At 38.1% G+C, this 12,519-nt stretch overlaps 1 protein-coding gene across 1 annotated transcript; it reads right to left on the bottom strand.

Annotated features, from left to right (window-relative positions):
- Positions 1-4,666: 4,666 nt before the first annotated feature.
- Positions 4,667-12,280, bottom strand: LOC137015919 (uncharacterized). Its single transcript, XM_067380739.1, has 10 exons — positions 11,688-12,280; positions 10,670-10,727; positions 7,839-7,978; positions 7,627-7,755; positions 7,498-7,528; positions 6,564-6,596; positions 6,387-6,425; positions 6,190-6,271; positions 5,885-5,932; positions 4,667-5,785 (listed from the first exon to the last, which is right to left on the bottom strand). The coding sequence occupies exons 3-10, from the start codon at positions 7,959-7,961 to the stop codon at positions 5,569-5,571; spliced, it is 702 nt and encodes a 233-aa protein (XP_067236840.1). The 5' UTR covers positions 7,962-7,978; positions 10,670-10,727; positions 11,688-12,280; the 3' UTR covers positions 4,667-5,568.
- Positions 12,281-12,519: the final 239 nt, after the last annotated feature.

Raw genomic sequence — 12,519 nt, 5'->3', positions numbered from 1 at the left:
AAAGAAGAAACACTTCAACACGCAAGACAGCAGCAAACAAAGCAAATGACACTTAAAGCCGTCAGTAAAATATAATTGATATCAGTCTGAAGGTGGTCTGGATGACTCTAAATCAGCTGTGAACACGAAGACGAGGTTTCTTCTTATTTCTTAAACAGAGTCTTACCAGGAAGTGTTCGACCAGTCAGTAGTTCGACCTCGATAAGGTGTTTGGGGTGGTCCTTATATCATCACAGCAGGAATCAGCCAATCGGGTCCGGATCAATCAGGACCTCTGCGCAGGCCACACCTCCTCCTGCACAAAAACACTCAAAACATACATGGCAACAGTGCCTAAAGACATCGGATGAAACAATGACCTATACTTTGCTGAAAACCCTGTACACAATCATCTTCATGCCTTCTGTCCTCTCAGTGATACTTCATACTTTGTTTTTATCAAGCGAAATGTGTTTTGCTGTGAAATCTTTAATGGCTTTTATAAGGACTTTACAGGAGAAGTAAGTAAAAGTTTTACACTTTGTACAGTTTGTCATTTTTGCATGTCATTTAAAAAAAAAAAAGTTTTCATGGTAATGTAACAGGCCTTTGGGAACTTTTATTTATCTTTCATTTATTTAGTTTTATCATTGATAGCAAATATGAGCCGTAAAGTGTATGACTGTATGAAATATGATACTCAACACATGCATATACAGTACAGTGTACAGAACTCCATATGGAGGCTTGTAGTGACATTCGCAGACTCGTTTGATGGACGCTTTTGGTGGAATCTGAACAAATGTGAAGAAATATTGTCATTGAACTTCCTCTTCCACTTCTGTCCAGGCCATATTAAACACTTTCACCCTCTTTTATCCAGATAACGCCATCATTTCCCTCTGTTCAACAAAAGCACTGCCCAGTTCAAAATCATGAAACAACTTCTTGTTTTCATATATGACTTGTTTAAAACGAACGAATCGTTCACGATTGACCCATCACTATATCAGTTGGTTTATGCGTGTTTAACTTGATTAACTCTGTAGGACTGAACTCAGAACAGATTCACTTCACTTCGTTACATTACTGCAGTAGTGATGAGGGAAACTCTACAGAATGGAGAGAAGATCGACTGACACATGTTCCTCAAATCCAGCCCTGCAGAGTCTACCTCAAACTCACTTACTTGCAGTTTTGTTGTTGATCGTGACGTCACGGCAAACTCACTGTGTGTGTGTGTGTGTGTGTGTGTGTGTGTGTGTACATGAACACCAAAAGAGGAATCTAAATGACTCATTTCAAAACACTGTAACCAGTCCAATGCTGATGACTAACGTGTGTGTGTGTGTATTTGTTTCAAAACTTGCTGATATGATTAATGTTTCAGCAGAACAAGTAAAGCCGGAGGAACATCAGATTACAGCGGATCACATAATCTGATATTTTCTTCTTGAAAAACAAATATTAGGCCTATAGAGTAAAAAAAGTACATCCAATACTCGTATTTCTACTCTTATTTCACAGTCTCATAAACTAAGTAATTGTCTTTATTTTATTATAATTACCGGCACATTGTTCCTCTGTTTTTATTCTGTGTTATTGCTGCGTGGGAAATATAGAAAGTAAACAGTCATGCCAATAAACTATTTTGATATTTATCAGCTTTTTTGTTTGAAATTGGACATTGCTGAGAGTTTTTTCTGGTCATTTATGAAGGCAGCTCTCTAGGCTTTGAAGCAGAAGAACATCTTACTGAATTAAACGATCTGACCTTAAATAAACACAACAAAACCAAACAAACACAACCGTGGTCAGACAACTCATTTTTATTTGGACTTTAAATCACAAGACAGTAAAACCGTACACAGTTTGAGTCTTTCTCTTTGACAGTGTTGTACTATATTGCATTAAAGTGGTTGATTTATAGTGCTGGACGATATTACGATATATATCGTTACCACAAAATAAAATGTCTATCATTAGAGACTTTGCTATATCGTATCGTAATATATAAATGTATTGCACTATTGACACTTCAGAGTGATGAAATGCATGAATGAGAATATAAAGAGCGGGACGTGCTTGATGTTAAAAGAGTTATGAGTCTTTTGTGTATGTCGCTCAGAAAGAAAAAATCTCTAAAAAAGCCTTCAGGTCTTGAAGGGTAAAAGCCGCCCGGCTTATATAATAAAACTTTGCTTTCTGTGCAGTTGAAACGTGTATTTATATTTTTCATTTGCCACATTACTAGGGAAAGCTGAGAAAATTGGCTGTGGTGTTTCCTTTTGGCAAAAATATCAACACCCATAATGCACTTTTGACCCTCTGTCAATCTGACTGGTCGGGAATACAAAACTTCAAAAGTCTGCTGGATGATGTTTGCATGTAAATTTACTGATAATTTAATAATACATTTAAAGACAATGTCTATCAGAATTCAAATCGCCTGCTGTTAGTAATATTCCTTCTATGATACAAACTCTACAGGTTTATTAGTGAGGTCGAATGCCACAAATGCTCTTTATTTAATGGGTACATTCCTTTGCTTTTGCTTTACAGTCCATTTTTATTTTTGCCAGTCTGAGAAATTGTCTGTTATTAAGAGCAATATTGTTTCATGAATGATGCAAGATTTCATACATCATTTTAATGTAAGCGACTCATAGGGAAGTTGTACTCAACCATTGATTATTTCCCTCATTGTTAGAAATGAGTGAGCAGCTTCAGACAGTAGGGATGGTGTGGTGTTTGTGGCTCACTGGGTATCATTATCATCTTGTAGAATCATCAGTATCTCACAGCTGTTAGTCAGAGTACAAATATCAAGATAATCTGGATGAAGGTATATGATATTCTACAGGAAATCAGAGGCATCTGCTGCTCATCCGGCAGGACACAGACTCTATGGGTCATCAGAAGCTTCAAATAATGCTTAATGAAAAATACATGCAGAAATTATGGTGCAACCCAAACCTACAAGTGTGGCTTTAGTGGTTCATACCATAAAGCGCATGCCTTTCAGTATTCAGCGCTTAACACTTTTGTTTACTGCTTTCAGCTATAGTGTATATATCGACTGTCTGCACACAAATCATCTGGGGATTAGCTAGACTGAAAGAGGTGAATCCTGTTGTGGTTGTTCACAGCCTACAGTGAGTTTTCTCTGTCTCTGTCTGGCATTTGATTTCATGTGAAACTTTAGTTTTAGATGAGCTGTAGAAATGAAACTCACCTTGCATGCCGTGGCCCACGGTGGAGATATGATTCTTCACCCTTGATTTACAAAATCATGCACACAATTTACTAAAATGCTTCTAGAGGCAAGTTTGTGTGTGGAGGGAAAAGGCCTGATCCACAGAGTTCCAGGGGTCAGCATGGGCACCATGACTGGTCTGCAGCTATTCTGACACCTTTCTATCAGAACCAGCATTAACTTCTGGAGCAATTTGAGCTACAGGAGCTCGTCTGTTGGATCGGACCACACGGGTCAGCCTTCACTCCCCACGTGCATCAATAAGCCTCGGCCACCCATGACCCTGTCGCCGGTTCACCTCTGTTCCTTACTGGAGCACTTTTGATAGATACTGACCACTGCAGACCGGGAACACCCCACAAGAGCTGCAGTTTTGGAGATGCTCTGACCCAGTCGTCTAGCCATCACAATTTGGTGCTTGTCAAACTCACTCAAATCCTTACGTTTACCCATTTTTCCTGCTTCTAACACATCAACTTTGAGGACAAAATGTTAACTTGCTGCCTAATATATCCACACACTAACAGGTGCTGTGATGAAGAGATAATCAGTGTTATTCACTTCACCTGTCAGTGGTCATAATGTTATGCCTGATCGGTGTATATCAAAATATGTATTATGCATACATAAACATATATATTTATATGGGATATATTTATGTCAACATATGGAATCATTCCAATTTCTAATAGGTTTAATATGTTTTTACTTTATATGAGCATATATTACATACAGAATATTGATATTTCATATATGTACATATATATTACATTTCGGTATGGCTATAAACTGTGTATATATATATATATATATATATATATATATATATATATATATATATATATATACACACATATACAGTGGGTATGGAAAGTATTCAGACTTGATTGGACTTGATTAGGAAAGCCACACACCTGTCTATATAAGACCTTACAGCTCACAGTGCATGTCAGAGCAAATGAGAATCATGAGGTCAAAGGAACTGCCTGAAGAGCTCAGAGACAGAATTGTGGCAAGGCACAGATCTGGCCAAGGTTACAAAAACATTTCTGCTGCACTTAAGGTTCCTAAGAGCACAGTGGCCTCCATAATCCTTAAATGGAAGACGTTTGGGACGACCAGAACCCTTCCTAGAGCTGGCCGTCTGGTCAAACTGAGCTATCGGGGGAGAAGAGCCTTGGTGAGAGAGGTAAAGAAGAGCCCAAAGATCACTGTGGCTGAGCTCCAGAGATGCAGTCGGGAGATGGGAGAAAGTTGTAGAAAGTCAACCATCACTGCAGCCCTCCACCAGTCGGGGCTTTATGGCAGAGTGGCCCGACGGAAGCCTCTCCTCAGTGCAAGACACATGAAAGCCCTCATGGAGTTTGCCAAGATGGTGAGAAATAAGATTCTCTGGTCTGATGAGACCAAGATAGAACTTTTGGCCATAATTCTAAGCGGTATGTGTGGAGAAAACCAGGCACTGCTCATCACCTGTCCAATACAGTCCCAACAGTGAAGCATGGTGGTGGCAGCATCATGCTGTGGGGGTGTTTTTCAGCTGCAGGGACAGGACGACTGGTTGCAATCGAGGGAAAGATGAATGCGGCCAAGTACAGGGATATCCTGGATGAAAACCTTCTCCAGAGTGCTCAGAGTGCTTGTTGCTCTTCCAACAAGACAATGACCCTAAGCACACAGCTAAAATAACGAAGGAGTGGCTTCACAACAACTCCGTGACTGTTCTTGAATGGCCCAGCCAGAGCCCTGACTTAAACCCAATTGAGCATCTCTGGAGAGACCTAAAAATGGCTGTCCACCAACGTTTACCATCCAACCTGACAGAACTGGAGAGGATCTGCAAGGAGGAATGGCAGAGGATCCCCAAATCCAGGTGTGAAAAACTTGTTGCATCTTTCCCAAAAAGACTCATGGCTGTATTAGATCAAAGGGTGCTTCTACTAAATACTGAGCAAAGGGTCTGAATACTTAGGACCATGTGATATTTCAGTTTTTCTTTTTTAATAAATCTGCAAAAATGTCAACAATTCTGTGTTTTTCTGTCAATATGGGGTGCTGTGTGTACATTAATGAGGAAAAAAAAATAACTTATATATATATATATATATATATATATATATATATATATATACACACACACACAGTACATTTACGAACCCTTCCCTACGTCCTTAACATAACTTTTTGATCAGGTGACTCTTTCTGAAATCGTTCACTATGTTAAACAAGTTCAGTGTGGGCCAGTTAACCCTAAAAAGTCAAAGATGTCAGAGAATATGTCATGTCAAATGTCAGAGAATATGGTCTTAACCTTAAAGCACTTTCATCAGAATCTATTCAGATTCAGATTGAGCTTCAGACCTGAGCATCATCAGAGTCCCATCAGATTCAGAGTGATTCAGTGAATCAGATTTGACCTTCATCAGAGTCCCGTCAGATTCAGAGTGATTCAGTGAATCAGATTTGACCTTCATCAGAGTCCCGTCAGATTCAGAGTGATTCAGTGAATCAGATTTGACCTTCATCAGAGTCCCGTCAGATTCAGGATCCCTGAAAGAACACATAATCATAAGCACATCAGAATAAATCATAGTCCATCTGTGAGCTTCAGTAAAAGTCTCAGTCTTTCTCTCAGTTTGATTCACTCACCTCTTGTCTAAATCATTGCAGACGGATGGCGCTGCCTTTGGAAAACATCTGAGAACAGATCGATACTTATTATTAAATATTATTATATTTACCAAAGTACTTTATATTTATTTAGGGAGATTTTTAAGATTTTAAGCCACTGCCTTAAAATCTTTAATCATCATTAAATATGACTACAGATAAAAGAGGTCAAATCATAAATTATCATTTCACTCATTGTTAGTCATGGTTTATATCAATCATAATTGAGCTTTTTTAAATCTATTTTGAAGTCTCTCTGACACAGTTAAATCTTCTGGACTCACCTGAAGATCTTTTTCCTCAGCGTGAAACAGAGAAATGCCAGAAGAAAGAATATCAAGAGAACAGAAATCCACCACAACTGATCTATACAAGCCATATAGACAATAAAATCATAAATACATAAACCAGTGAAATTATATTCATAACAATGATGAATCAATATTAGATTTTAAAGGGTTTAAAGCTCTTGATGTTTTACCTGAGAGCTGGAGAGACGGGGTCACTTCATCCAGAACATCTTTAAAACACACAATGATCACAAACATCAGACAGTATGACAGAAAACAAAGGCCTGTTCACATTCAAACTGGATTGAGTCTGAATCTGAATCAGCGTTTTATTAGTGAATTAGACACGTTTATTAGCTGAAACACACCTGAGATTACAGTTGCTGCAGTTTCATTCCTCACTGAAAAACACATTCATAATCATCATGATTCGCTTACAGAAGATTCACTTCAACACAGAGTTTGATCTGAATCAGGACAGATTCACTTCAACACAAAGTTTGATCTGAATCAGAACAGATTCACTTCAACACAGAGTGTGATCTGAATCAGGACAGATTCACTTCAACGCAGAGTGTGATCTGAATCAGGACAGATTCACTTCAACACAGAGTTTGATCTGAATCAGGACAGATTCACTTCAACACAGAGTTTGATCTGAATCGGGACTGATTCACTTCAACACAGAGTTTGATCTGAATCGGGACTGATTCACTTCAACACAGAGTATGATCTGAATCGGGACAGATTCACTTCAACACAGAGTATGATCTGAATCGGGACAGATTCACTTCAACACAGAGTTTGATCTGAATCGGGACTGATTCACTTCAACACAGAGTTTGATCTGAATCGGGACTGATTCACTTCAACACAGAGTATGATCTGAATCGGGACAGATTCACTTCAACACAGAGTTTGATCTGAATCGGGACTGATTCACTTCAATACAGAGTTTGATCTGAATCAGGACTGATTCACTTCAACACAGAGTTTGATCTGAATCAGGACTGATTCACTTCAACACAGAGTTTGATCTGAATCAGGACAGATTCACTTCAACACAGAGTTTGATCTGAATCAGGACAGATTCACTTCAACACAGAGTTTGATCTGAATCAGGACAGATTCACTTCAACACAGAGTTTGATCTGAATCAGGACAGATTCACTTCAAAACTATCATGGTGAACAGTGTTCATCTGAAGTGTCTCAGCTGAAGGAAATAATACAGTATATCTGCTTATACCAATATGATGGTGGCGATATATCAAGCATCTCTAATTGTGTTTTACTCTCTCACCTCTGAACATGGTCTTATGACTGTGAAGAGACTGTAATGAAAGAAAGAAGCATTAGATGTAGTGTTAATGAAAGATTAAATATGAAATCAGATGAATGATGTGTTGAGAGAGAGACTGAGTTGATTTACTCCTGAAGCATCACAGATGATCTCATGAATCAGATTCACACAGCGAGACGTGACGATACGATCCAACGAGACAGACGTCACAGGATCGGCCAGTTTGAGGGGATTCATTGGATCTGCTACACACTGATCCTAAACAAATAAAAGACAATCAAATAATGTGTGTGTGTGTGTGTGTGTAATGTTGTAGTTTGAGGACAGAAACACACACTCACCCCTGAGAACCAGAACTGCTCACAGTCTCTATTGTGTGTTTGATTCAGTGAATCAGGAGGAAGTTTGAACACAAAACCATCTGCAGTCTGAATCTCTTCACACGACACAGAGATGTTGTACATGTTCAACTTGGAGGAAGCTGTTGTACAAATCACAGAACTAATTATTGCATATTATATACAAGTGTATTATTAGAGCAAACATCTAAAAACTTGTGGAAAGGTGCAATGATGTGCATTTAAAGCGGTGAAAGTTTTGGCCTCACCTTCTTACATTTTTCTTAAATTAATCATTAATTTCTCTTCTATAATAATTCTTAAAATAACTTCAAAAACACAAAATTATGTTTTGAAGACTTAAACAAATAACAAGAAACATGAAAAAATACATTCAGAAGTGCATTTTACTGCTGTACTTTACTGATCAACGGCAAATAAACATTTCTCTATTGACAGAAATATAGACTCCTGTTTCCCAAAAAAACATTGAAATCATAAGTATTGTATTACATTTTAAAATGTTTAAATTCTCCTAGTGGCTCCTGAAAGTGAAAGAATTATGCTGCCTTCACGTGGTCTCGGAATTATTATAAATAGATAAAAAAAATTGCACATGAACACCCTCCTATTTTGAAACTAAAGGTGCGTTCACGCGGCCTCGTAGAGATTCTAGCTTGTAAAAAGCGTCCACGTCCTCATAGAGCTCGTAATTACAGAAAAATGATGTCACAGCTCGTGCATGCATGCGCCTGAAATCGGAAGAATTAATTCATTCAACAAGGTGCTGCTTGCGGCAAACTTGTTTTCCACTAAATGAGTTATTTATGGTTAAATATGCTATAACAACGGGTGTGATATGAACATGTAACCGGACATACTTGACCCACTCCGAGCGTAGAGGTTTCGATTTAACTGAACGATCGTTCTCCACTACATGATGATGGTATTGTAAATATTAAAAAAAAAAAAAAAGTGATGTCATTAGCCTACTTGTTATGACAAAAGTTTGTTTAGCAAAAGCGGCAATAAAGTCGGCTACTTTTATGGGACTCAAACTGCGTCTACAACAAAAAGCAAACCATTTATCGTTAAAGCGTCTTATCTCGACGAGCTATCACATGGAGACAAAATTCATGAGGATTTTGATGTACAAATCATTCAAAAGTATTCGTCAGTCATTGTGGGAAGCGTTGGGCTCATGTTAACTTGTGTCACATTACATCGTACGACACCTGAATGACATTTCCTCGCCCATTTAGGGGAGAGCGGGGCTGGTTGGGTCAAGGGTTGGTTGGCACGCAGTTAAATCCCAGTACACTAGAGGGTGCTGCCACAAAAATCTAACATTAAAATGACTGCCCTCTTGACCAGACCACACCCATTTACTGAAATCATTCAACTGTCACTAACTATTGAGGTGAGACAACTTTTCTATTTTAGAGTCTCAAAACAAAAAAAGTTCTCCCCACTAAATATATTGTAGAACTGTGATAGATAGAGATACATAAAATGTAAGGATTTCAGTTTATAGAGATAGGAATCATCTATATTTTGACAGGAAATTTACAAGTGTCTGATTAGCTATGCCATGTGGCTAACATCATGTCAGTAAAGAGGTGTGGATGGGGTTGGTTGACACAATGATTTGGGGGTTGGTTGGCACATAGCCATTTGGTTAAAAAAATTATTAATTTATGTATTTTACATGTTAAAACATAATGAATATAATGTAATATAATATAATGAACTAACTTATGTATTAAATAATTTTCTTTTAGAAGTCAAAATGGTCAGAAAATATTTAAGAACAACGGAGAGAGGAAAGACTGTGTCAACCAACCCCATCCACACCTCTTTACTGACATGATGTTAGCACCATTGCATAGCTCATCAGAAACTTGTAAATTTCCTGTCAAAATATAGACGATTCCTATCTCTATAAACTGAAATCCTTACATTTTATATATCTCTATCTATCACAGTTCTACAATATATGTGGGGAGAACTTTTTTTGTTTTGTTTTGAGACTGCATTATTTCTGTTACTCCTAATACTACACACTTCGGTAGAGTTGGTTTTATATTCGCACATTCGGACTTCTGATAAATTCAGACTTTCCAATAAATGTGCAATAAATGAATGTTTGCGAATTTTAAGCAGCGACATGATATTGACAACCAACGATTGTCAACTTACAACATTTTGAACAAATTTGTCCAATGTAGTGTGATTAACAAGGCTATTGAATACGGATGTCCGAATGTGCGAATATAAAACCAACTTTACCGAAGTCCAACCAGCCCCATACTGGGGGCTGGTTGGCACAAGTGCACAACATGAATTAATGATTAATTTTAAAGGAAATACAAATCATTCAAGCACATTAAATATATCTGTTGATTAGTTGAGATCATAACCTTTCAGTTGATACTGGTTAGACTATTTTCACATATAGCATGAATGAGAAATATGACAGAGAGTGAAAAGTGTGCCAACCAACCCCGCTCTCCCCTACATGTATTTTACACTAAAACATAAATTAATGCAAATTGCCGGTTTGGACAGAATGAAAGTGGTTCAAAAAATAAACCTTCCCAGTTATTATCAGCATGTTTGCACACGATTTTTACTATAACTTGATAATTTAAACAGAGACCTTCCCCGGCTAAATATATTTGCACAGGAACATCACGGCACTTTATTTAGACTCAGAGCATCGAACATGTTATAATAGTATACTAATTCTGTAAATATTTATATAACGGCAAATATAAATAATAATAAAAAAAAAACTCTAAAATGATAATAAATCGTCATTTAAAAGCACTTACCGTAACTGCAGAAACTGAGTGAAAACTGACGATGTGATCAGCTGTCAGTGTGTACAGTCTGCGGGAGAAAAAACCAAAACAAAACAAGTGCTGTAATTCCGAGAATCAGTGTCGCACACATAATTTCCCTCTAGTGGCCACTTATTATTATCTCAGATGTTCTTGCATAATAGCCTATTGGCCAGGCGCGTGCACGCATGCGAGATGAAAAATCTCAATTTGCAGATCATGTGAGTCACAGCTGCGGGAATATGCAAATTACTGAAGATATGACAATACACTGGAAGAACAAATAACTGTCACTTCTTTTAGAGCTTGTGTGTGTGTGTGTGTGTGTGTGTGTGTGTGTGTGTGTGTGTGTGTGTGTGTGTGCATGCATGTAGCTATTTCACTTGTCCAACAGTTTAGATTTACGAAGCTGACCGCGACTCGCTGTTTGAATGAATGGACAATGACAGTTTACACAGCAGGACTCACACTTATTAGCTATGAATTTTTATAAACAAAGCAGGTAAATATCGAGTATCGAGTGGATTAAAGACTCGCTGATTTACCTCGAGTCACACGCAAGAACCTGCTAATCACAGAAACGGCTCACAGTTGAAGTGTATTTAAATGTAAATCACAAGTTTAGCGAATCTTTGGGTGCAGAGAGCAGAATTACTCCTCTCCTGAAATATCCTGGATGAATTAAAGTGCGTTTCTTAGATGAAGTGGAGAGAAGGAAAGTACAGACAGTTTCACACTGATCTGAAGTCAGTCCTGCTGCTGTGAGTTACACACTTCAAGGTAGGCTATAGATCACTACATTGGAGCTGCTTCAGTACACAATGTACACTATACACGTACACTAGACAATTAATTTAGCCTATCCAAAACAGTAAGAGTATCAAAATATGCTAACGCTTTTTGATTCCATAACATATCATTCCTTTAAAAATAATAATAATAACAGTTGTTATTCCACGTTATACAGCAAATTCCATTTGTATTACTGAATCCAGGTTAGTAGCCATACCTGCAGCACGGGGATCCGGTGTTTAGGTGATGATGGGCTGCTGCAGATCACAGAAAGAGTCTGATTTACTGTCTGTGCGGCGATTTGCAGCGCGCTTGTGCTGTAGAATCACACATACATCATCACTCATATATGGGCATGTTCCTGCGGGGCACTCCCCGTCTCAGTTCACTCACATGATGTCTATCAGAAGTCAACTAAAGTCAACACAACAGGTTATGCGCGCACCCGTGCTTCAGTCAACCAGTGCGCAGTCGAATAACGGGCTGAAATACAGAGATTTTATTGGGGAATTGAAATGTTACGTCACAGACTGCGATGATTGGCTTCCCTTGAGGAGTAATTGTTTTTACAGTCTAGAAGGACAATCTACCAGGAAGCTTTTCACAGCTCGGCGCCATTTGCAATGTATAGCCTATGACTAATATACTCTAGCAACAAACTGTAGAATAAGTTTTGACTAACTCTTACTGCATGTACGCAAAAGTGCCATAAGAACAAGTTTTTATGTGGGGTTGAAAAGTCTTTGTGTAGACATAGAAAACAAGACCAACAAAAGTGTATTCACGTAAACTGTCTTCAGAGGAGGAAAATCAAGAACAGCAGATTCTCCTGCTTATTTCCACAGTGACACAGAGAGACCTGTTGAATCATCATCTGTTTGCTCATCATGACTGTGCAGTCTCTGGATCTCAGTGACACAATGTCCAATGATCAAGAAACTACTACATTGAATTCTTCTTTATATGCTTCATAGAAAGCAATATTGTTCAATGGTATACAGTATATTGGCCTGTAAGCATGTTAATGTATGGTCAGAACTGTAATTATA

Source organism: Chanodichthys erythropterus, chromosome 3 (assembly GCF_024489055.1).
Source record: "Chanodichthys erythropterus isolate Z2021 chromosome 3, ASM2448905v1, whole genome shotgun sequence".
Classification (NCBI taxonomy): Eukaryota; Metazoa; Chordata; class Actinopteri; order Cypriniformes; family Xenocyprididae; genus Chanodichthys; species Chanodichthys erythropterus.
Note: the sequence above shows the minus strand (reverse complement) of the source record. Positions and strands in the feature narration are given on the sequence as shown.